We start from the raw sequence: 26,247 nt of genomic DNA, 5'->3' as shown, positions 1-26,247 counted from the left end.
CTAGCTAATAAATCTAAGAAGAAGGCGTCCTCTAGTGGATTCAGCTACAAATGCAACTTGGTTAGGTTGCAGAATGACCACAGGTAGTCTGTTGAACAACCCATTAACAACAATTAACAAACCCCTTTTCTTTCTTGACTTTGGCCTGATATGTCACCGGTGTGCCCACGTAACACACGGGCTCATGTGAGTCTCGTGCTTAACACGCTCCCGGTGTCGGCTACTATTGGACGATTGTCTTTTCCAGTCACTTTTTTAGATAACTGTCATGAATACGAAATCATATTGTCATTCATCATTCAATCATTTTACAATTTCAAACAACTCTGTTTGGAGTGCAAGGGCTTAATACAAGTGCTTAGTGATGCATAAATTCATGAGTAAACAAAAGAAGCGAAGAGACTATTAACCACGACCTGTCGTTATGACAGACCAACTACAGATAGTATTTTCGGTTAGAGTATGTTAATATTTCACAGCTTCGGGGCACAGAGGCACACCTACTGTCACAGGTATCGCCCCGGAGCTGTTGGCTGTTTCATCACTTAATATCCGGCTAGACTGAAATTAATTCATCCACCGTTAACCCCACAGGCCACATTCATTCCAGCTGTGGTCTAAACATTTATAACAGAGCAACCGAAAAGCCTGCATTTGAGTCTAATATAATTTTGGCTCAAGCTAGTAAAAGTAACTGGGTTCTAAATGTAGAGCCAATCAATTAATTAGTAAAAGCTGAAAACTGAGCTTAATTCCATTCCTCAGACATGCTGTGAACAAAAAGTCAAATATTAGGAATAGGAAAAATTAAAATATCAATAATAGTTTTAATTGATGCATGTTACATTCAATACCCACTGTGATCCTCCCACACATTAATTGCATACATACAGAACTTTTCTCACTATCTCAGATGAGAGGAATGCAACAGACAACTTGTAAATGCCTTACACTATCATATATTTACAGATCAGCCCCCGTTTCTGTACATGGCAAATCCTTAAATATGACCAAGCATCAAAGGAGTAACATAGGATACAATGTATGACTGATTGTATGTAGTTTCTTTGAAGCAAATTTAATGTTGTTTTTCCTTCCAAAAAAGGCATGTGCGTAAAGCACAGTCGTAAAAAGTGAGTCACACAGTTAGACATGATAGGTTAAAAACTCCACGACGCCTAGTCTTCATTCATAATTTCACAAGATAAAACTCTTCCTTCAGCAGGGTTTTCTTTCAAAATGCACAAAAGTACAAAAAGACATGTAAGGTAACCAAAGGGATTAGAAAATAAAGAAAAAAAATGTGCTCAGTGCATTAAGACTTTCCAATATAAAAAAGAAACTAGAGGTGTTTGCCCTGTTCCATCTCTGTGATAAATAAATTCACATTGTTACAGGCAGACAGTGAGAGGGCTCGACTCAAAACCAAAGTACAGTGAGTAAACAAAAGTGAAACAAACTGTGAAGCCAAAAGAAGTTACTTCAAACGTGTGAAGGCCAAACTGCACATTAACATCATCCAAACTGAATAGAAGTGATGCGGTTAAATATTCTCTTTCTGGGTTTAGAATAAAAAATAAAAATAAAAATTACAACTTTGATCAGCCAAAATGCAAGTAGTATATAATGCTGTCAGCTACATTGAGTGTTTTTGGCCTTTGAATCACCATAGGTTAGTCTGGAGGAGTGAGACACTTGAACTGTGCTATAGTTCTGTCTGGTATCAGCAGAGACTTCAATCTCTTTGTGTTCATTCATATTAGCCCTGCAAACATCAAGTGCAAACTCCAGGAGCTCTGTAACTACTCTCATCATCAGTAAACTCACACGTTAACAAGCATTAAGAGTAAACCAATTCTGGGGCTCTTGATATAGAAAAGAATCTTCAGCACTGTTTTATCTTGAGATTCTCATTTGTTTAAAGTGACAGAATTCATCTTTAAATGCCATTTATGGGGTTTTTAAGGGGGTTACTGAGACTCCCGGTAGTGTAAATGATTTGACTGGCTGAACAAGCATACACATGGCCATAAACACACACACACACACACACACACACACACACACACATAAAAAGAGAGAGAGTGCAGTAGCTGTTGTTAGAACGACTTTTCAGACTGGCACAGAGACAGCGCAGGCGTCCCAAATGACATTGCCATACCATAATAGAACATAGAAGTCCTATAAACCATCAGGAAAAAAAAAAAAAATGTAAACAGCAATATTTCTGTGCTCAGTCATTCGCTGCGATGGCCAAATGTGTCTTTGCACTAGGAAGACTTTAGCAGGTGTCTCTGCATGTAGATGACAATTGGATGTAAAATTAGTCTATGGGCTAATGCTGTCAGTCATGTCTTTGTTCTCATGAAGCCACCAGCCTTGATGCAGCAGTAATGTATTTTATGAAACATTTTTATGACGCTTACATGTTTATCTCCTTGGCAAAAATCAAACCATACATCTGTTTGATTAAAACAAAAACAGATATACAGATAAGGATTCTGGACACATCTGTATTACCAAACCATCATGAAATTCACTCGTATCACAGGGCTTAAAAGACAAACTTCTTACAATGTCAGAAAGGCCAGCAGTGTAACTATTGTATTGCAGTTAATGACAAGCAAAAACTCTTTTTTTTTTTTTTTTTTTTGCCACAAAGCATGAACCCAAATGAGGAAAGACAGTCATTGTTGAACTTCAGCCATTCAAATCTTCAATGAGCGGCTGCGACGTGTAAATGTAGCTTTTTCCACCTTGGCGTTGTTTTGACACTTTGCTCTCGGAGCCAAAGGCAGACAGTGTTGATATACATATTCATATAAATAACAAAACAGTACAGTATAAATATAAAGATTCTGTGTGTGTTTGTGCATGTGTGTATGCAGAGTTGTAAATGGTGTATGGGTATAGGGCATGAGTGAGTATGGGTGTGTGTTGCTGTGTGCGCTTGTGAGCCAGTGTCAGGACAAGACAGGGGGGTTAGAGGTGAGGCTTTCCCTCCCCCACCTCATGGAAGAGCGAGGTGTAAAACTCCGGCTCCAGTTGCTTGTTGCGGTAACGCTGAACAATCTCAGTTATTTTCTGCTTCCGCCTCACGTGAGGCGGGTTGTACAAGTCACTTTCCAGACGCTTTCGCCGGCACACGTTGATGACCGTTTGACGCACGAGAAACCCTGGGAGAGGGATGCAAACACAGCAGCTCATCAGGCCAAAGTAGTCAGATGGGACAGTCTTCATAAACTGTATGAATCCTGCATGTAAAGCATTTGTAGCAACAGCACCTCTGAATGAGCTAAAAGAATTAAAGATAAAAGTTAGGGTGATAAGTTTCCAACATTTTACTAACTGCCTTGGTAAAGGGACAAAGTTAAATCTATATAAAAAAAATATATAATATATATTTTAATTCATTTTTTTTTCTCTTTATGATCTGGAAAAGCAAAGCAACTCTTAAACTTCATTATGCCACCTCCTGACCAACAGGGGCATAACATGGGCTAAAACAGAATGAGGCTTGATCGTGTTTTTCAGTGTAACGTTATGTATGAGGGTAGGAGAGAGAAATGTTTCAAGTGATTTCTTTCATGGTACTGCTGAACCATGACGTTTTTACTGGATATCTCTCTGTGTCTGACTAGAGCTTGTCCTTCAGTTTGTGACGACATGTAGCACTCATGCTTCAGTTGTACTGCAAACTATAACTTTTGTATTGAAAAACAATATGAATAGATGAAACGGAGTCTGCTCCCTGTGCTTTTTACACTCAAATACCAACCATAAAATATTAATGTGTACATATTATTATCTCAGTAAGATCCTGAATCATCCTAATAGATTTCCTGCGGAAACCGTGTGATGCATTAAGACTCGTTGCCTCCGTTGGTTCTGATGAGAAAACCCATTGTCAGGAGAGACAAACAATGCCAGAGAGTCATGTGAGTTATTACCTAGTGCTCTGCGGCTGACCACCATGCCGTCCACCAGGGGAATCACCATGCCAAATTTACCCACAGCCCCATGGAGCCGGATCCTGAAGAGTCCCGTCTTCAGAGGTTGGATGAAAATCAGAGGGATGTCCTTCTCAAGTAACCCTGACCTGCAGCACAAACGATCAGAAAAACAGAGAGGAGGATGATGTAATGTATTTGCAACAAACTACAGCAAGAAAATAACAGAGTATAATACTGTAAAAACAGAGGCACGATGTAATAAAAAGCACAGTAAAAGCACAATATTTAGATACTGAGCACATTGATGCTTGACATTACCACGTATTTCAGACTGTAATCACGTAGAACTTAAATGAACTTGTATGTAATGTGCGTATGTGCCTGACTGGCTTCACCTCCTCTGGTGCAGTTTTCAGCACTTAATTGAAAATGAGGAGAGAAAAAAAATTTTAAAAAAGGCTTCACAAATGCCATCCACCTGTTATCTTTGATCTGGGCACTCAGAGAATTAGTTGTGTCATTACTGAAATGAAGGGTTGCCATGTTGCACCAGATCGCACTCCTCCAGACAACAGCCTCTCAAACTGGCACTGTTCATTTGGTTTGATAAAACGAACAGCTTGATTGGTCGTTGGCCATGGCATAATTAATCATATCCATCCACGATGACATGTAATACCTCTACACAATAATGTATTAACTCAGCATGTATGTACCTCCAGTATACTGTACATCTACTCATGCAACACAGCAAAACATTTACAGCTACAAATACATTTAAGTTTTGTCTGTTACATCTGCTACATCGACCTCTGTGGTAGCCTAAATACTAAAACACTAAAAAAAAAGCAGTTCTCAAAGTCATCCTACTGATGCTGGGCAGGTAAAATTAATGTCAATATATAGCTAAACAATCAAATAAATCAGTGACTAGTAAGAGATAAATAATAATAATTCTGCCTGGTGTTAGAGGAGAGGAGAGACCCTCTGAAAATATGCACATCTGAGTCAGTCTTGGCTTTTGTAATAGTGAATGCTGTCAGGAGAGAGAGAAATGAGAGTTTTCAGTCATCTCTCAGCTATTAGGGTCTCTGCCATCATCCAGTTCAGCTTATTGGAGATTTACGGACAATGATGATGATGGATTACAGCTTGCAACATGTGAAGAACATGAACAGTGAACAATACATACATTCCCCTTCATCGAAGACATGAAGGGGAAGTCAGACTCTGCAGTGAGCACGTCAGTTATTATTATCAGTCTGTTGTAGCCCTTCAGTGGCCTGGAGTTTAGGCTTAGCCAGTACACATTTAAATTACACATTGACATAATTTGCATTGAAATGGACTTCTAGTCAAATGTTTCTTTATATAAAACAAGCATCGATTATTCATGTTAACAATGTCGGTTAACTGCTGCGTTTTGATGTCAATGAAGAATTCGATTAATGATTTTAAATGGTTTCAAACGTTTAACCTCAAATCCTGAATGTTTTTTTTTTTACTTTTAGACAAGAGTTTAAACTCTTTGTCTGAACTTCAGGGAAATCAGCCATTAGGCTAATTCACTACTGATTACACGTGACAAATAAACATGTTTGATTGACACAGATTATGGGGTCATAACATAGCAACCACCTTCCATTATGTACAGGCAGTGAAGAGGACACACTTCTTCATACTGACAATGCTTAATGCTTTGTAAACAAGTCAACAAAGCCGGTTTACATTTGAATATGTCTATAACTTTCACAATGCCATACTTGGAAGCAGTTTTATAAAAGCAACGGCTCAGTCCAGGTTGTGATATATAGTGATTGCAGCCCATTTAAATCTGTTTGAGACTTGTGGTCCATTGTCATTTCATGTCAATCTACTGACAATCTTTACAGTGAATTTCCTTCACGCTTGTAACCACAGTCACATCTAGGTCACAGTTTTCTTTCTCTGCCTGCTTTTGCACATGATGCATGTTGTACTTCCTGTTTTGCACTGTGTGTTTATTCACGGTTTGTTATCCTGCATAACAAAAAGACACTGAGTACATGCTGATTTGCAGAATAGTATATATATATTTTTTGCTTCTTCATTTTTGCACCTGACCAAAACAAATGCATAAACCACATGTTCCCCAAACTGGCAGCAAAGAGTTTTAAGTATCAACTTGTAAATACCTGCAGGAAGTGCTGTTGCTCATGCTAGCTTCCAAGCCCGTGCTGGTTTCCGCCAAGAGATCAGACAAGGGGAAGTTCTCTAAAAACACAAAAACAATGACAGTCATGTACTTCAATCTATTGTTCATGCACTGAAGAAATACTACTTTTTTTGTTTTTTTGTTTTGTTTTGTTTTTACAGCAGCCTACAACAGGCTACAAATGAGAAAATGTTGAAAAAAAGAAACAGAGTATATTATCTGGAGAGAGAAAATACTCACCCCCAAATTACAGGACAGGGGTGCAGTATAAAGTACATGTGCCTACCGATATCATCAAACCGCTCCACCCAGACCACAAACACTTTTGTTTCAGGGCCCAGTGGTGGGAAAGACTTTCCAGTTGAGGACCTCTTTGTCTTCACCAAAGGACTCAGCTGCAGAAATGGCACAAACACAAAGTGAGTTTAAGGAAACACTAAATAAAAAACGAAATCACAATCAGTGTTGTCACCATACAGTTCAGTTTCAACCATGTAAGTCAAATGTTACCTTTTTGACGGACTCCATGTTTTCAGAATGGTTGGGGAACAGCTCCAGGGTAAGATTGGGTTGTTTGAGTAAACCAGGCATGAGGTCTGTGTTAGTGTCTGCCTCTACTGTGGAGTCACTGTGCACTGATGACTCCTCTGAAAAACCACAAAAGAGCAAATGGCAACACTGTCAACCCTGAATCCCTCTCTGGGGTTCCATCATATACAAAATCTATCAACTTGTACTCAAGGGAGCAAATGCTGACCAGAATTTTCTGTCAAAGATGGAACGACAAAGGCGATCTCTGTCAGAGCATCAGCATAGTACAAAACTTTCTTCTCCCCGTTGAACACTGAACCTCCTGTGTCCTCAGGCGTAGCTGCCTCGTCTACAATAAAAAAAAAAAAAGTTCCACACTGATTTAGTTACCACAGATATCCGGCATGCATCCAATCTGACACTTGCCATACATTTTTCAACACTCCTCCTCAAATTTAAAGCAGTAGTTAGCTTCATAGCTCACCTGTTTGCTGTATATCATTGCTGTCGGAGCAAGAGTTGAGGGACCAGCTGGTATCTAGATGTCCCGTCCACCCTGGGTGGCGTCCCACATCCACAGGCCAGCCCAAGGACAGCAAGAACTCCAAAAAGTGGGGCTGGACGCTGGACGACGACTCCACATTCCTCAGAATCTGAGCAGCAGAAGCATGAAAACACATTCATTCTTATAGATTCAAGATTCAAGATTCAAGAGTCTTTATTGTCATTATGCAAGCATAACGAAATTTTGTGCAGATTCTCAGCTTCAAAACACACTTATAAATAGGAAAATAAAAAATTGCACACCTTAGAAGAAAATATAAAAATATAAAATACAAAGTACAAAATGCAGAATACAGAGTGAGGTAGATAAAACAAAGTGCACTAGTGCCAGACTATGTGTATGAGTGTTTCACTGTAGGGGGGTTATTGCTTTAACAGCTCTGGGGAAGAAGCTGTCCCTGAGTCTGTTGGTGCTGGTTTTAATGTTCCTGTACCGCTTTCCTGATGGAAGCGGTACAAACAGTTTGTTGCCCGGGTGGGTGGGGTCTGTGGCAATGCGTCTTGCCTTCTTCTGGACTCGGGCAGTGTAAACTGAGTCCAGATCTGGTAGACTGCAGCCCACAATCCCCTGTGATTTTTATGTACATATAGTGAAATTAAAGTTCAACATCTGTACATTTTTAAGTTCAATTAACACCATTTCATTCCAACCGTAATTAATCACAAGCCAAACTTGTAAATTGTTATACAGTATACCACTGCATTTTTGCAGAGAATCTGTTGTGTATTGTAACCAATCAGCCAGTTTCCTCACCTCAGGGCTGCTTTTCTGTCCAGCCCTGACGTAGAAAATAAAGACAGTGTCAAATGGTCGGCAGGGAAGCAGGTCCAGGTAACTGATGTCATCAAAAAACCCTGGCAAGGATGACTCCAGACCGATCAGATGAGGAGGTAGACGACTGTTGTTGGGCTCCTATCAATAATAAACGAATATACGGACATTCTGATTGAACTGTACTAATAGTAACGATGTTAAAAATGTATGTAACAATGCTTCATATATTACTTTAACATTACTATTATTCTTCTTTCCACAGACTTAAGTAAAATCAGTCACTGGACGGCTTGTATACTTGTATTTGATTTAAGCACAAAATCTATTTTGCAGCTTCATCATAAGATACTATCTCAGACAAATTATGTTTCTCAACCTTGAGCGCCTCCAGAGACAGAAAGCCAAAGTGGGAAAGGAAGAGACGTGCTGTCTGGAACTCCTGTGAGGGTGGAGGGGGCTTGCAGTCCGTCTGTGGGTCAGGGAAACGCTTGGACTTCCAGATTTCCTCGCTATGCCGCTCCAAAGCATTCTCATACTCTATCTGCTTGGTCATCAGATTACGAAGCTTGTCATGCTGAACTTCCAGCTGAGAAGAAGAAGGGAAGGGGACAGGACATGTTTTTAAAGACTGGCTGATGAATGGCTCCCAACTACATAAGTTCAACATGCACCCACAAAGTCCCACAGTCCAAATACTGACGTGCCACCTCCAAAAGTTGGTGGGAAAAGAAGCACTAGTGTGGATCTGGTGTGCAACACTTAACTGGAAAATGAGTCCCATGTTTTTAAGATGGTGGTTTTTGATTGCATTAAAAGCTATGAATTATTGTAAGGGTATTGCATCGGATTGAAAAACTAACCACGACAACTGCATATGTCTGTCAAGAAACCTCATGATTTGACCGCCCCTTCTTCCCCCCCCCCCAACACACCAAGAGACACCCAGGTGAGATTTATTCTCTCCAACAACTCACGTGTGGGTAATTACTCATCAGTGTATTTGTAGTTCTCGAATCATCCTGCCAGCCCATACAACACACCTGAGTTTGCATAGTAAGAAATATATGAGTAAGTATATGAGTGATTCATTTACTGCACGGCTCCACTTTAGCCACTGTAACAAGAGCTACTGTTTTAGCTCTGGTGTGGACCAGACTAATTTAATGTGTATGTGGTTAGTCATAGTGTGGATACAAGATCAATGACAGTAAAATAGGAAGCAAATCTCACCTCTTTACTGACAATGTCGTCCAGGTCAGGAATACTGACATCAGCTTTGACCAGAGGAATCTTATCCACCTCTTCTGGGAAGGGCCTCTGCTTGACGTTGTACTTGATCCCCACGTCATTGTTGGGCGTTGGACGGCCTTCAGGAACAAACACCTGCTGTGGAAGGAGAGAAGTAGACAGACAGGAAGTTGTGTTACCAGCGAAACAGATATGGAGCTACAGGTTTTATAAAAGAAAAACTCCAGCTTGCCATGTGAAAACGTTTTTCAAATGATATGGGTTTAGAGTGATTGCCTTTGGCGATGCAGCAGTCTAAAGTATGATCTCACCCTCTGAGTGGCCCGAGCTCCTCTAGGTTGGTGGATTAGCTGCATGGTCCAGGCATGTCTGCCAGCTGTCCCTCTGATCAAAACTGTTACTGATGGACTGGGGTCTGTGAGGACAGAAATGCTGTCATTTATAAAGAAACAAAATAAACAGTTTCACTGAGTTTCATTAACCAGTGCCTGGTACATGACAGGCCATACAGTCTCTATTTTATAAAAATTAACAAAGTAACAATGTAGCACCCCCCAACCCCCACACAGATATCCTAATAGAACACATCAAGGGATGGATGACAAGCTACTGACTCTGCTCATTGCCGAGAGGTTGCTCCAGCATGGCGAGGATGACCGAGTTGTCGAGGACAAAGTAGCGGAAGTTGCTGGCTCCTGTGGCACTCAGTCTGGCGTAGCGAATCAGGGTGTCTTCATTGAGCAGACTGCAGGTGGAGGCAGTCCCGCTTGGGGAAGGGAAGGCCCCCAACACCTGCATGATACTGGGGAACACCACAGCAAATTCAACAAGAACATACAGAAACTGGGTCAATAGGTACAGCATGACTAGGTCAGTGAAGCAGCAAAAAAAAAACAACCCCTGAACAATTTCATACAACAATAAAGATTTAAAGTCCAACCAAAGTTACAAAAATGTATTTCTCATAAGATTTCACTGTTGAGGGGAAGGGAAAAAAACTTAAAGGAGATATCCGGAAATGATCCTTTAAAGTCCGCAAGCCTCTGATAGGGGCATGGTGTCATAAGTAGTATTAAATAAAAAAAGTCTACAAAATTCAGCAGTCAAACAGATGATTTCGACACTTGTAGCTTTTTAAGCTTGTGACTATTTGATTTCACTATGTTTTGTTTTGTCTTGTCTTTGTCTAAGCACCTGATGCTAGCGCTAGCAGCCAGCCTCATCAAGCCACATTAATTTGTCAACATCCATCCAACCCAATGTGTATTGTTGACATCTGCCTGTCATTCCTCTATGTACCGACTATGGGCGGGGTGGTTCTCCCTACGGGCCGAAATTGAACTGATAGGATAGTGATTCTCAACATCACATAAAAAAAAAAAAAAAAAAAAAAAGGGAATACATGAATGTTACAGCAGTTCATTATAATTTTCATTACTATAATTTTCTTATAACTTGTGAAATGTTAAAATCATATTGAGGTGGTAGCAAAAAGTGAAACTAAACAGTTGAGATTTTGTTTTGCTTATCTTTTTAGTAATGTCATCTCTCATGTTGTTAATTGCTTTCCTGCCTGTACAACATCCATTGCACGTCTGCCCGTCCTGGGTGAGGGATCCCTCCTCTGTTGCTCACCCTGAGGTTTCTTCCATTTTTTCCTGTTAAAGGTTTTTCTGGGAGTGTTTCCTTAGTCGATGTGAGGGTCGAAGGGCAGAGGATGTTGCTGATGTTATGTTAAGCACTTTGAGACAAACTGCTTGTAAAAATGGGCTATACAAATAAAGTTGACTTGACTTGACTTGACATAGTAGAAAACAATATGCGTGTTTCTGCTTGTAGACAAGGAAGTGTCACAACTAGAGAGTTAGTGTTAACTGTGGTTCAAAGTTCTTTTGTGTCACCCTCATATACTGTCTTTAAGTCTCTCTGTCACTATGACATGGATGATGTCTCTCACAAATACATTATAAAATATTTACAATATTAATACATACATAAATGCCCAACAGCATGCCTTGTATATACATAGACAGGACTACAACAAACAGGATTTTCATCCCTCTGAAAAGATGGTCCAGGTTGTGTAATGGACAGAGCAGGTGTATATGTAGCCTCAAAACTGAATTTTAATTTTGTTTTAAATCAAAAGTGCAGAAGAAGGATGGATGGATCAAAAGACAAATAAAAAGGCATTTTGAAATACTTCAATATGCTTTGCTACTACTGTAGAAACTTTGAGGAGTCTCACCAGGACAAAGTTGCCTCAGCAGCGTCCTTCACCCTCATTGAAGCTGGGTTGTGCTCCTTCTCCCCTTTATGTCGGACCTCCTGTTCCTGCCGGGACTTGCTGCCAGAGATTCCTAGTTCTACAATCTCCAAAACTTCTACCAAGCAATCCTGATCATAAGAAGAAGACAGAGGACAGAATATCAGAGCAGGTATAAATGAGGCTGAAATTCTCACTGAATAATTTCTCTGAAATGGCAAGTTATTCAATTTTCTTAAGTTACCAGACAAAATACTACCTCTCTCTCTAATCCAACTATATAGTTGATATTTAAATTCAGTCGACAAACTGACCTTCTCATCCAGCATGTCAGGGTGTTCCGTGAGCCACACACAGAGAAACTGGAAGGCAGCTACAATCATGGAGTGGAGGTCTCGGGACTGAAGAGGAGCTGGACGGCTACACTGATACACAATGTACCCACATATAGAGCTGACAGCACGTTTACGATCTGCAGAGTCAACTCCCACCCTGACCTGGCATGGATGAACACAAAAAAAACAGTAAAATGTAGCACACTACAGTGCTCTAATCATTTAGTAAATTGAAGCAACCTGATGCAACCTTAGTGTTGTGACCTTATTTAAAAACGGACACATCTCAAAGCAGCAGATGCATGGGTTTAACAGCTGCACAGCCATTACCAGTCAGAGAAATTATAGGCACTCTCCAGAAACTTCTCATTCCCATGTGATGTACATGGAAATTTTTGACAGAAATCCACAAGGCACCTGAAAGCGCCATTAGTTTTGCTCTCTGTTAGTCTACACTGGCTCATTTGGTCAGGAGGTCCATTAGTTAATTGAGACCAGATTAACACACCGTATAACAGGTTAGTGTCAGGACGTCTGTTGCTATAGTAATCCAACAGCTGCTTGGTGGCTAACATTGGTGAACTGAAAGTCGTACTATAGTCTCACCTTAGTTTGGCCAGCTAGCAACAAGTGCAGACTGACGCTAAGACTCTGCAGAGTTTGGACTTTGTAGTTTTACCTTGGCAAGCCCAGCCAGCAGTTCCAGGGCAGCCAGTGAAATACTCATGTCTTGCCTCCACTGGGAGTTGAGTCTCTGGGTGACCAGGTGGATGCTGCGCACCAGCAGGCCTGCCGCCGTATCTGGAAGAGCTAGATCATATAACACCCCGAAATACCAAACACCGCAAAGAATAGAGCAAAACAGGATTCAGGCAACACAGCTAAGGTATACAGAACAAACAAGACAAAAAGTCCTGGATTCCCAGTTAGTAGATTACCAAAAACATGCATTACAATTAAGGTTGAAATCACACATGTTGACAAAAATTCAGATAGACTGAAGAGCAGGGAAACTGCTAAGGCATAGGGCTGAGCAAGTTTGACTTATAAAGAAAACTTTATGTCGGATGCAATAATCCAAACCTCACTGAATAAATTTATAATGAACTTGTTAAAAATCCTGACAGTTTTAAACATTGGCATTGAATATCAAATGCATAATTGCAGGAACATGACCATATTGTTGTTGGAATCCAATGAGTTTTCTGTGATATAAAACACATTTGCTAAAAAATTGTGCAGCTACTGAATATGCTGACATGAGAGTGGGCAGATGCCTTTGCATTCTTTCTTTTTCCTGTCCAACACTGAGCCTCACAACACAATGTAACTACCCCGTCCCACAGGAACCCCCCACCCTCAACTTCCTGCTCAGCAAGGTCTCCTATAAGCAGCACAGTGTTCATGAAAAAGGACATAAGCTGGTGGGTAAAATTAAATGAGACTGGTAATTATCTATTTACTTTTTTAGAAAGTAAATAGGAGGGTTATATCTCTCCGCAAAACAGTCAGGTTGCTGTTCGCATCCATTTGTAACTGTCGTGATTAGTACAAAGCTTCAACACATAGTGAGACAACAATCACCTGAAGCTCATTACAATCAAAATGAGTGAGCTTGTGGTGGACTACAATACTTCAAATTTGGATGTTACTGCAAAGACCCGGCAACACAGAAGCTCTACACAGTCAGCAGAGTTTCAAGATTAGGGTCACCCTTTCAGTGTCTGACCAAATGTATAATATGGTCACAATCTGCCCTTCTGTTCTTGAGTTATGCTGTTGAACAATGACCAGTTTTTGAACACTGAACATTGGCTGAAATCTGAACTTTGACTCCTTGGATAAAACATCATCACTTTATCATTTTATCCTATTAGATAGTTGTGTCAAAGTTTGTCATATTAGAATTCTTGAGCTATGGCTAAAAACATTTTTTTGTGAGGTCACAGTGACCTTTGACCACAATATTAATCAGTTCACCCCTGGATCCCAGTGGATATTTGTGCCAAATTTGAAGAAATTTGTTTCATTCCTGAGAAATTTCAAGTCATTCCTGAGATACTGTATTCAAGAGAATTGGACAAATGGGAACACATAATGCCTTCAGCTATCACCCCCACAGAGGCATTAAAAAAAAATCAAAGTCCAACACATTAATGTAGTCAAATGTTGCTCAGCCCTTCTGAGAGAAAGACAAAATCTTTCAAATGCTTTTGATTAGGCAACACAGTTGCAACCAATCATTTAGAGCAAAAAGTGCAATCAGTCCAGACATTCCATAGGTGTCAAGGTCAAACTGTTGTTCAAAAGCACAGCATCACAGCAAATGACTTTGGTTTCACCTACAAAGACATTTTACCCAGCGCTTTTTAACTCGGCATACCACCTTAACCACGTTAGCTACAAAGAACAAACGTGTTAATTTAATAAGTTACGCCTTTGGATGGTACTAAAATAATGCTCCAGGAGGCCTGTTATGCAAAGCTGGCACCATTTTGTTAATTCACAGAGCATCATTAGTCGAGGAGCTGCTGTGTTTCTTACCGTAGTCTCGGAGGAGGGCCTGGGCAGGACGCTCGGAGTCTGGGCTTGTGGCCTCTGTGCTGCCCCCGCTGGTGAAACTAATGCCACTGTTGGTACGGCTGTGACTCTGACTCTTCACAGTCATGTGGCTCCCATCTATACTCCCCTAACACCACAAAAACACAGCAATCATGTTGCACAGCTTATCACATCGCATTGAGCAGCTTATGCAGCTTGTTTATCACTAGTTAACAGTAGTGATCTGAGCCTTACTGTTTCAGTCTGTGCACCGATGGACTCCAGAAGCGCCGAGTCTTGAACAATATTTAGCATTGCACCTGAGAGGGGGAAGGAAGGTCAGGGGGGGGCTGTCAATTACAAAATCTTGTCAAAGTCAGATAAAGTAGATATAAAGGAGCCAGCAGATACCCAGGATGAGCTGTGTGTTGGTGGGGTCGGTCTCAGTCTGTAGCGCTCCTATTAGGACATTGACAAGACGTAGCCTCAGGGACAGGAAAGACACGGGCTGGTCATGAGGCCAGCCATCTTCCTCATTAAATTTTCCTTCCAGCAGAACCTGAATCACAACGTCAACATGGTAAAGAAGCCGGCATATATGTTTTTAACTAGAAAGTGGCATTGCGGTGTGGAAAATGTTTCAACAAGGATTTGACATAAGCTCCAGGGAAAAGCTGCAACGACAAAAAAAACTGCACTGAAATAGCAGATTGCAAATAAACATAACAAAGCTGTTACCTCTGACTTGATGTTGCCAAAGTGATGTGGCAAAGGCAGCATGGCAAGCAGGATGTTGATGGACGCTCTCCTCAGATCAGTAGGATTTACATACATCTTGAATTTGGACAGCTCCCTGTAAGAAAAATACACATCTTCTGAACTTCAAAACTCCAAGACAATATTCTTAACACTTCTGAAGAAAAATCATATGAACTGAACAAAGAAGAAAAAGAAAAACTGTATTATCTGAAAATGTTATCTGGTAAATAAAAGATGCTAATTACACGATAACTTGTGTAACATAGTAGCGGTCTAACCTGTCTGGTACAATAGTCTCCAAGGCAGCTATGAAGTAGGGCACCACCACATTGATGCCTTTCAGGTCAGTACAGAAGAGAGAGGAAGAGTTGAGAATGATAGAAGCCAGAACTGGCCTACAGATAAAATCAGAGATCTGGAGACCCTGAATCAGGACCATGTAGAACCTGCAGATAGAGGAAGAAAAAATATCATGTTTCGCATAGTTTAAAATCTTAACACCAAAATCACATGCCCACAGAAAAGCTGATGAATTTAAATAACTGGCATGATTTAAAACAAACTTAATTACCTGGACAAGTAAACAGGCAGAATGTCCTCTCCAGTTTTCTTGCTACAGAAGATGCGGCAGAGAGTCCCACAGGCCTCGGCTCGTCCCGCCTCGTAGCTCTCTGGGAACTCATTGGCATCGAACATGGGGTTGGACACCATGGAGTCGGTGGACATTTGGGAACCCTTCCTTCTCAGCTCCAGACCTACTTGAGTCGCTATCGCTATTGAGAGTGGGAAGAGACAAGAGAATCAAACGTATTATAACGTGGTCATTAGTATACATGCATGTATGAGCAACAGGCAAACAGACATGTAGCTACTATATGTACGCTATAATAAAAAATAAACAGTAAAAATTCAAAAAAAAAAAAAAAGCACCATAAAGCAGACATTTAATCGCTATCACAACAAGAGGGAACAGATACTTCAATGACTGCAAACGCAAACACACACGCAAACACACACACACACACACACACACACCATTTAAAAGCATTCAAAAGGGAACTCTGACACAAAGAGTTTGCTATCATATCACTGGTACAAGGCAGGAACAAGCGTAGTGTGCAGGTAATGATTAAACTGCCCAAAACAAAATCCCTGTGTCAGCTCCCTCACTTACGTCACAATTATACACTTTACTGAACATTCACTTCATGCATTGAAGCACCAAACCAAATAAAATCAAAACTCAAGTGAACTGACAATACAAAAGGAATTTACAGGATAAAAATATTAATGCTGAACTTGGGGGAGGGGGGCTGAAACTAAATAATAAGGATTAGTGTGACCCAAAGGAAAAGAATATGAGAACTTAAAAACGGGGTGGCGTTGTCACAAACTGGCAACGTTATGGTCGAGACAAGTGGTCAGTTGGTGAAACCCATTCCATCACCTTCGGAGAAACGCTGAGAGAACGCTAGTGGACTTTTTTATATATGACAAGCAGTGGGAACAGAAAAAACAATGGCGATAATGGCGATGATCATGTGGAACTCAACCAAAAAAAGCAGGAAGACTGGTCAAGAAACGCAAATCAAGTGAGGAAAAAAAGCTGCCGTTCCTACTTACAAGATTTATAAGAAAGGAGAATTTGGATAAAAGAGGCTGCAAGATAACAGAAATAGTGGAGAGACACAAAATCAAAGCAAATTCAGTATTTTTAGGATCAATTCATATCAGGCATGAATTGTGTGGATTGAATTGTTTTGTTGTTGTTTTTTTCTCCGCAATACATGACTTTTGACTCATTACAACTCTTTACATTAATCAGACATGGTAGACACGTGCAGGACACTACACCAAAAAAGGAAAAATAAATGGAGAGCCAATAACAAGCCAAATTTCTTTTCTAATGCAAAGTGCTGTCACTGACTGAAGTCCTTAGCATATGGTTATAGTATGTAGTTTCAGTCAGGTTTAAATAGCTGGTAGATGTAAATGGATTAGAATCAGATGGAAATCTCATACCAGGCCACTTCTAACCAAGCCCTCCACACACAGAAAGGCACAAAGAAGTTTTAGAGAAAACGGTGGAAAACAGAAAGGAGATCCCAACAACATACATTTAAAAAAAAAAAACAACACAAAAACACAGATAATTCCACAAAAACATGTACTAATGAACCGCAACAGAACTCCCACCTGCCCATGCAAAAATGGAAACGGCATTAACCATCATCTAGCTTCTTACCGGTCATGCTGGGGTCTCGGCTGAGGCCGCTGTGGAGCTTACAATGGACCAGCGCAGCATCAAAAAGCCACTGGCCAAACAGGTTGAGGATGCTGTTGACCTTCGGTCGCGCTGGAGCCGGCAGGGGACGAGACTCCCAGCTGCTCTGGTTGGGGCTGGAGAGAAGGGTCGGGGAGGACGAAGTTTGCTGCTGCTGCTGTTGCTGCTGGGATGCTTTGGTTGGTTGACTACCACTGCTCTGCTGGGTGGGGAGGGATAGAGGAAGATATTTGTTGGGTTGCTGCTGACAACGTGACTAATAGAACTAAAAGATCGTACATAGACAAGAGGAGTTCACAGAATTTTTTTTTAAGATGTCTTCACATAAATAGCACAAATGGCAGGGGATGTGATACACACTGATTTGGACAATTGTGCTGCATTTCATAAATTCATAAATTAAAATAAATCATAAAAATCTGGGTTTTAGTGTAGTTTTTGTCTGTAGATCAACTTCAAAATAATCTCAAACATCAATATAATAACTTTTCTTGCACTTTCTTCTTGTCACAGTCCAACATAACACTTGAACTTACAGTTGAACTCTTGCTTGTGGTTTTGGTCACCACTGCATGCCGCTGCTTGCGGCTGTGAGGGGGCGTGGTGTTGGTGATGGACGGGGGCGGGGACATGCTCATTCTGTTGACTGGGGTGGGCGGGGCACTGTCAGCTCGTGGACGTGATATTCCTGTAGACAAGAGGGTCATATGAGCTGGGGGACTCGAGTGGTTTTTCTTTTTCCTTCCATAGCACTGGAGGGGGTGGGGCGGGTTAATATTTCTGATTAGCTTCAACAAAAAGAACAAAAAAATCTTCATTCCGCCAGTGGACAAAACTTGTTACGGGTAGACATAATCATTTGAAGCATTTTTTTTTTAACTGTTGTGAGAGAGAGAATGAAAAAAACGAAGTGCCCTCAGGGTCTGTGAGTTGATTATAAACACTTTTCATTCATAGACATGCAAGACAATGGTTAGATACGAATCAACAATAATTGACATCCATTCAGCATGATTGACTTTTGTGCCCCCAAGACACCCCTGTGTTGATGATCTTGTAGCTTAGTCTGAAGGTCTGGGACATGTCATTTTGCTATGGCAAGACTAACCCCCAGTTGTTAATATCATCACCACCAATAAATAAACTCCATCATATGCCCGTCTCATTACATGACGTATCAGCTGAAGTCTGTACCATGAGAGAGCTGCAGTGGGCAAAAAGAGAACACCCGCTCCCGTACATCTTTCTTTTCAACAGAGACACCTACAGTGTAAAGAGAAAAATACATACTGACATGTTTCTATTCAAATGTTTAAAACAGGTATTACTAACTGACATCCTCCATCTTGAGTTCATTGAGGTAGTGGTTGAATATCAACTGAAAAGAAGTGAAACTGTTGCAAGAAATTAATGTTATGAACAGCTGTCAATAACATGGCAAATTTCTGTGGTATTCCTTTCCACACAATATGGGTTGGCTTTAGATTTCTCACTCTACTGGCATTCACTGATTTAGCTTTTAGCAATGTGAAATCTGCTTGAGACAGATCACAATAAACACCACGCCTTTATTTTTGTCAAAGTAACGTCTTTTGCATAAAAATGCAGGGCAAGCTTTGATATTTAGTCCATGCTACATTTATGTACCTTTGACAGCTGTAAAAGCATTCTGAATGTGACTGATTACCATCTAGAGCAAGTCGCTGGGATAGAAGGTAAATATAAGAACAAAATGTACTGCAAATTTAGCAGTAATGTGAACATGTTTTGTTATACGTTGGCTAAAATATCTACAAACACATGTGGGACCTCACTCCCTCTTAAATGTTCCCACGGCATTTCATTTTCATTTGAACTCAGCACCCTCTTACCTAAGAAAGCATCCACGAGGCAACTGACGCCCCTCATGGCCCTGAAGAAGATCTGGGGGAGCTGTTTCAAACACGGATGCAGCACCACTTCATGAGGGATACCACTGGAGTTAAGAAACTGTTCCTGAAACTTTGGAGTGGTGCTCACTATTGCAGGGTTGCTCAGATCCACTGGATTACTAGACATAAGCAGAGAAAGAGGAAAATTTATGGGTTAGGCAAAAAGCTTGCAAATGCCGCTAAAACTTGACATCTGATTTCGCTGTGACTTGGAAAGACTGGAGTCACTTTTCTGACATGTAATATTGATGATAGTGTTGAAATTTGGATAAGATGGATCAGGAAAAAAAACAACTTCAATAAATATTATTAAATGATGAATAGGAATGAGTTTCAAAGTTTGGACTGTGGCTGCAGCACCACCATAACAGAGGCACTTGAAAAGAATGAATACAAGAAAGAAGAAAGGATAGATGAAATCAGAAAAAAATGACCAGCCAAATTAATGCACGTGTATGTAAAGAGTACACAGGGAGGGGAAATATTTGATGGTTAGAGGCTGATAAGAAGTACTTATTCAATTCAAACTTGTACTACAACTTCTCTGTCCATTGCAACACACTGAAAAAAATCATTTGTGTTCATTACAGCTAACATCTCTTTTTTAAGTTAGAGCCTAGGAAAATGAGAGGTTTACACACCTCAGCATGTGGAGAAAGCGGTACCACGTCTGTGCCACACAGTCATTGTCCATCTCTAAAGGAATCAGGTTGGCATCTTCATCAGGAACTTTGAAAGGTGGGAAGGATGGTCCGTGGGTAAAGCGCAGAAGCCTGGATTGAAGAAGCAAGACAGGAACGTCATGATGATCACACTCAGTAGAGAAATAAAACAAGCATTTATCGCTTTTCCTTAGGTTTGCCTCTGCCATCTGTGGACAGAGGAGTTAAACAGGTTAGACAAGCTGACTGACCAGCTATCTTCCATCTCTCAAACAATCCAATAATGCTTTAAACTTAAACAAACACTCCTGAAGTGATGAACTGAAACACTTTCAGCACTAAATCCACAAGAGCCACAAGAAGCTGAGATAATGTCTTTCTAACCTGGAGGTCAGAGCACAGGCCACTCTGCTCCACTGCTCTACAACAGGAGGGTGGTGTCTCCAGTTGGCCAGCATTTCCCTTGCTGTCTTCCAATATGGTGGCGTGGGAAAGCAGCGGGCACACGCCAGTAGCCACACCTCAAACAGCACTGCCATCAATTTCTCTGCCAGTTTTTCAGCCACCCCAACTGAAAGACATGAAAATATTAGGGGATTACTCATATTAGCAATTATCATTAATAAATACGTAAATACAGCAAGAGGAGTTTGAGCTGCACGGGATGAAACATACCTCCAACCGAGGGCGGAGCAAGTAATGTGTCGTTGATGCGAAGCAGAAAGAGTAGCAGGACCTCCCAGGTTTCCCTCACCATGGACACAGACTCTCGTGCCAATTTCTGGACAGCAGTCAGAACTTGCTGGCAAAGCCTGATGTGGTTCAGACTGTGCTGATCGGGCCTTGAGGAAGACATTAAGCGTTTGAAATCAAAAAATAAAGGGGCAATCAGAGAGAGCAATGCACTGTCAAGAAAACAGAGGGTATAACCCCTTTCACACATACAGTCTGAATCCCTGTATTGTTGAGGAACATTTCCCGCATGGGGTCATGCAGCCCTGCTCCCATTCTTGCATATGGAGGGCATCGGTACCAACCTGTTAACATTTCTGGGAAAACATTGCTTCTTTCAAAAACTTGTTGGATATTAAACAAATTACAAGAACACTGGACAAAAAACAAGTCCTTGCCCATCACATTTCTGAAAATAAGAGACATGTCCCTCCACATACATGTACATCCAGCCTCACCCCATGCTCCTCTTCTTCCCCTGTTGAGTTTTATTGTAGTTGGCATCCACAAATGTTGCATTACCACCCTCTTGTGGACTGTCCCTTACCCCATCTATTTTGGGATTGTCATGGCATGGTTGCAAAGGCACAAGACAGAAATGTTTCTAAATGTATCTGTCTGTATGAGTAGGAAGTATGTGTGAAAGAGGCTCAAGTGACCATGGTAAATCATTCATTCAAATATCCATTAAATATACATTTAAATTTAAAATCTACAGCTAATGGGAGATGAAGATTCACCTGTGAACATTTCTACCATACCTTGGTACAAAGACGTTGTAGAGATGTTTGAGGATGGTCTGGACGTACATATTGGGCTCCTTGACCACAGGCTGAGGCATTGAGTCCCTGGGCGACACCAGGGCCATCATCCAGTCAGTGTACACATCCACACACAGCTTGACGGTGTCCCCCTCAAGGGGGAGGGTGAGGCCATAACACAGGACCTCCATGGTCCACTTCACCTAGGAACCAAACCATGCTCATTAAACTCTGTGAATGTCTTTAAATTGTGACTTACGGGTTTGTTTTATAACATTTTGCTGTGTTGTATATTGCTGCTCATAAGACATGTATCCCACTGCACAATGACGTAGACAATGACATCTCTTAAAACATACTTTGAACAAAGTCGTATTCCGCAACACAATACTGCACCTTTATGTCCGTCTGTACTTTGTTAAATGAGTAACCATAAGCAGCTCAGCACATCTTATTTAGTGTCTCATAACAACGAAGGCCAAAGGTTTAGGGTAAGATGATGGCAATAACAATATACCACTCTTCTCAATTTAGTTTCTTAAGTTTTTTGCTCAAACTAAAGGCATGTGATGAATAAAAACCAGGTCATCATGTTAAAGTCAATTATATATTTACACATTAATGTACATGTATCAAAGACAACAGATATCTCATTCATGTATTCTTGCCCATGATCCTGATCCAAGTCCTTGTGTTTTCATTATCCATCAAATCAAAGATTTTATTTTCATGTATTTGTCCTAAAAATACATTACATACTTAGCCCAAAGTGCACCTTCACATAAAGCCTGCACTACAGCTTTCCCTTAACAATTTCCAACATTTTGTATAATTTTCCTCTCGTGTTCTGTGTAAGACGGAGGAAAGTCAGCGTGAATCATTAGTGACAGGAAGGTTTATCCAAGCTTTATCCTCACAAAGTTCAAAGCCACAGCAGCACTTTAGATGCATGGTGCACCTGAAAACATTGCTGAAATATGTTTAACCCAACACAGCCCTCTTCATACCCCTTCCTGACACATACAGTCATATCACAATTGAAACTTCTGGCCTGCTGCGAGCTCCGCGGTTCACCTGCTTACAACAAACGTTTCTGAAAGTTGGTGTACACAGAGCACACAGACAAAATTAGAAATTGATCTGGCTTTTTATAGCCAATACCAATCCATCAAAAATGGCTTGAAACAGACTTGGTTATCATCCTAAGGAAGGGATGGGACATCTCTATTAAACACACTAATGTTATTGATCAGTCAATGTAGGGCATAGTATGTACCTCAAAGGCAGAACAATGTGAATAATCCACATACAAAATGAAGACAAAATAAACAGACACACAGTGTTCATATTCATTAACATGGAAGAAGAAGTCAAGGGGGAAGTGTACCAATAGCTCTCTCTCACACACACAACAGTCTTTGTTGTGTTGGCCTGAGCCTTGTGCAAAGATAGGAGCAGCTATCTCTGTGACACTTCATCAGTCACACCTTCGTCTGCTAGAGCAGTCCTTTTCAAAATGGGGTCCTAGAGACGGGTTCTTGAGACTCCCCAGCAAAAAGAGGAATCATTTATTTTCACTATAATTCTATCCAATGCTAGAGTATCCACAAAGAATACCCCTGAGTAAAAAAAAAATGACAGCCCAACTAGGTTTTACCTAATGGCACAAATTTCTAATCTTATGGCGTAAATAATTCCCTTCATTCCTTGGCCTCAATGTCATATTACAGCAGATTAATCAAGGTATACATACATACTATAACACCTACAGAGGCAGTAACATGGCAAGTTTTAATGACCAGAAATGGAAAACTGGTAAGGACTAGGGGAATGATAAACAAAGCCATATAAAGAGATGTCCTTGAATAAATCCTGCTCCAGAATGTATGTACATACATGACAAGGACACAAAGTACAAATTTAACATAGCACTGGTCTTCATCCCAAAGTTCTCCTGTGGGCTAGTTAAGAACATGATGATCAGAAAACCTGAACATATAAACATGCAGTGTTTCAAATCTTGGTGTGCAAACCTGACCACTTCTTTTATACATCTGTATAAATTTTTCATGTACTTCACTTTGTCTTCATTCGACATAAGGTTTACACTTCAATGTTATCAGACTGACTTGAGGGAGGGTATGCAAGTAGAACTGTATGTCTCCCAGTATGCAGCTATTTTTGACCTTCTGCATTGACTGTCACAGTGATAATGCTGGATTCTTACATGATAACAGAAACTAATTGTTATAATTACATAATTTACTTAGTACAAAACTAGGAGGCTGTTCCTGTAAATGTTTACTGAACGCAACCCTGCTGTGCTAACCCACTTTTTCTATCGAGTATGCAAAAATACACTTTTTTTTCTAAACAAATGGTAAAAAAAAAGAAAAACATAACTGATGCTGTCTAAAATGCATCTTGATTTAGCAACTGGGCAAATCCTCTTTAAAGCATATGACAATAGGTTTAGAAGCTGACAGGGTATCCAAGTAGCTTGGCAGACCACCAAATCATTCAAATATTATGTCGAACATGGCATACTACATCAGCTGCAAGGTAGAACAGTGTGGACCTCCTTCTCACCTCCTTGTCTGTCTTGAGGATGTTCTCTGTGGCGACAGGGCTTACAGCTGTCCCCAGGGGCTTGACCACAGCATTTGCCACCTCTGTGCCCACACTGGTGGGATAGGTATGTAGGACACTGAGGTGGCCCTGGTCACTCTGCACCACCAACTGCAGCGAACGCCACTCGGAGTACATGCTGCTGATGTCTACTGCACTCTACTCACACCTCCTGCCTCCACCTGCACACACAAATCCAAGAGTCATCTTAAGTTTGCAAGTTGGGAAAATTAATGTGATACTCAGTTAATAAACAGCACCAATAAAGTGGTGCAATCTGTTGAGAGAATACATCTACCAAGGCTGTCAATGTGTAACCCTGCTGACAGACAAACATTCACATCTCTTACAAAACGACATTCTTGATGATAACCGATTTGATCTTTACGATTCTCAAAGTTCCATCCAGTAGTAATTTAACTTTAACTCGTTTAACTCCTTTACTCCTCTCTTACGTACGCACTTTGCAAGATAAAAGCTGGAATCCAACGTTTTATGTGATTAAAGACAATCAATCAAATTACATTAGAGCTACGGTCATTTGGTGCACTGTATCAATGTTCACAAACATACAATTTGACAGTAAATGGGACCCATCCAACAGAACTAATCTTTATCGTTGCTAACGTTAGATTTTCTTCTTACAGAGACAACAGAAAGTATCAGGGGTAGCATTGCAAAGCATTTATAGTTGACAAATACTACATTAGCTGGCTTTTAAGGCCTTGTGAGCTTAAAAGAACACATGGAATTAAAAATAAAAAACATCTGGATCCTAAACCTAGAGTCGGTAATACGCGCAATCACAACCAGGAAACGGTTCAGAAAAGGATTAGCTTGCTAATGTTAGCTAGCACTGACATCAAAACATCTTCCCAATTTTGCTGATGACATTAGCTGAAGTTCGCTGCTGGCTGGCTTCTGTGTTAGGTACTGTCTCTCTGGATAAGACAATAAGCTACCATTACGAGAAACTGACAGTTCTATTTGCTAACTTATCAGTAATCTCAAACTACGTTCTAGTACGTTACTAGCCAGCTTGGCTAACGTTCGCTTCGATAGCCCGTTCGTTGACATTAGCTGGGCTAGCTGTCATTTGTGCTAGCTACCTAACTTTGCAAAGACGCTAACGTTTGCACACCAGATAAGTAACCAGAGATTTTTCCATTTACCTGGACCAACTGGAAATGTTGTCATAACAGAGTTGTGAAACTTGCAGTCTGTGCTTTCGATGTTCCTGCTCTAGATCACAAGAGCCTCCATCTTCGCAATGTCAAGGATTGGGTATTGCAGCTATATGGGCTAACGGAAAACTGGATCTGTATATTGACGCCCCCCACTGTACTGGTACAGCAACTGCATCAGATATGATGCTGCCTTCAAGTGCTCCTGGGGAACTCTAATCCTCTCATCATCTTTCCTGACATCTATTCTGGTGCGATGGTCAGATATTATCTTAATGATTGCAATGGTTTTATTTTAAAATTCAAAGTAAAAAGAACACGTTTCCACCTCTGGGAGGCTTGCATTATGTTCAAGGCGTCTTTGGTACAGGTCCAGAGAACTAACAGGATTTTAAAATCAGAGGAAAAAATCAAAGGAATCAAATACAAGTCAGATTACATTAAATGAGACATTACACTGAACTGAACTGGTATAAAATGGTCATCTGGTCATCTGTAGGATAAAGTGATCAGTCCTTTAATTTGTTATTTTGTTAATTTGTTAAAAAATAATAATAATAATAATAAAATAAAAATACTGCCCATACCTTGATTCTCAAAAGCCTTGCTTGGTTAAAATGATCCACATTAATGAATTAATGAAAACTTTTATTTCGCACAATGTTCGAACATGTGGGTCAGAATTCTTGCAATTAAAATTGAACATCTAATTTATTTAATTAAGAAAAGTCTGACAACATAACCACCAGTGTTTATTAAAATGATTACTCAGATGAAACACCATCATACAGTTGAATGTGCTTCCTTTAACCTGTAGAGGGAAGCCTTGTTGCATAAAAAGTGTCGTCTTAGTCATTCAGCAGTCTATTATACAGTCAGTGTACTCCAGTAATTTCATT

General features: G+C 40.5%; 1 protein-coding gene across 10 annotated transcripts; it reads right to left on the bottom strand.

The window, feature by feature from the left end:
• Positions 1-807: 807 nt before the first annotated feature.
• LOC124063164 (ral GTPase-activating protein subunit beta-like) lies at positions 808-25,506 on the bottom strand. 10 transcript variants are annotated; one of them, XM_046396529.1, is made up of 32 exons: positions 25,337-25,506; positions 24,126-24,346; positions 21,537-21,739; positions 20,719-20,885; positions 20,428-20,614; positions 20,023-20,154; positions 19,322-19,500; positions 18,645-18,713; positions 17,987-18,138; positions 17,412-17,652; positions 15,738-15,939; positions 15,445-15,612; positions 15,146-15,260; positions 14,819-14,966; positions 14,663-14,727; positions 14,411-14,555; positions 12,546-12,676; positions 11,846-12,028; positions 11,514-11,662; positions 9,880-10,067; positions 9,577-9,680; positions 9,248-9,403; positions 8,992-9,057; positions 8,394-8,603; positions 7,997-8,155; positions 7,163-7,331; positions 6,905-7,027; positions 6,658-6,794; positions 6,434-6,542; positions 6,128-6,206; positions 3,951-4,099; positions 808-3,176 (listed from the first exon to the last, which is right to left on the bottom strand). In XM_046396529.1, the coding sequence occupies exons 2-32, from the start codon at positions 24,300-24,302 to the stop codon at positions 2,983-2,985; spliced, it is 4,656 nt and encodes a 1,551-aa protein (XP_046252485.1). In that variant the 5' UTR covers positions 24,303-24,346; positions 25,337-25,506; the 3' UTR covers positions 808-2,982. The 10 variants fall into 10 exon arrangements, with proteins under 10 accessions (XP_046252485.1, XP_046252487.1, XP_046252486.1 ...); XM_046396531.1 differs by having other exon boundaries at positions 9,248-9,400; XM_046396530.1 differs by having other exon boundaries at positions 17,412-17,649.
• Positions 25,507-26,247: the final 741 nt, after the last annotated feature.

The sequence above is a fragment of the Scatophagus argus genome, chromosome 8, assembly GCF_020382885.2.
Source record: "Scatophagus argus isolate fScaArg1 chromosome 8, fScaArg1.pri, whole genome shotgun sequence".
NCBI lineage: Eukaryota > Metazoa > Chordata > Actinopteri > Scatophagidae > Scatophagus > Scatophagus argus.
Note: the sequence above shows the minus strand (reverse complement) of the source record. Positions and strands in the feature narration are given on the sequence as shown.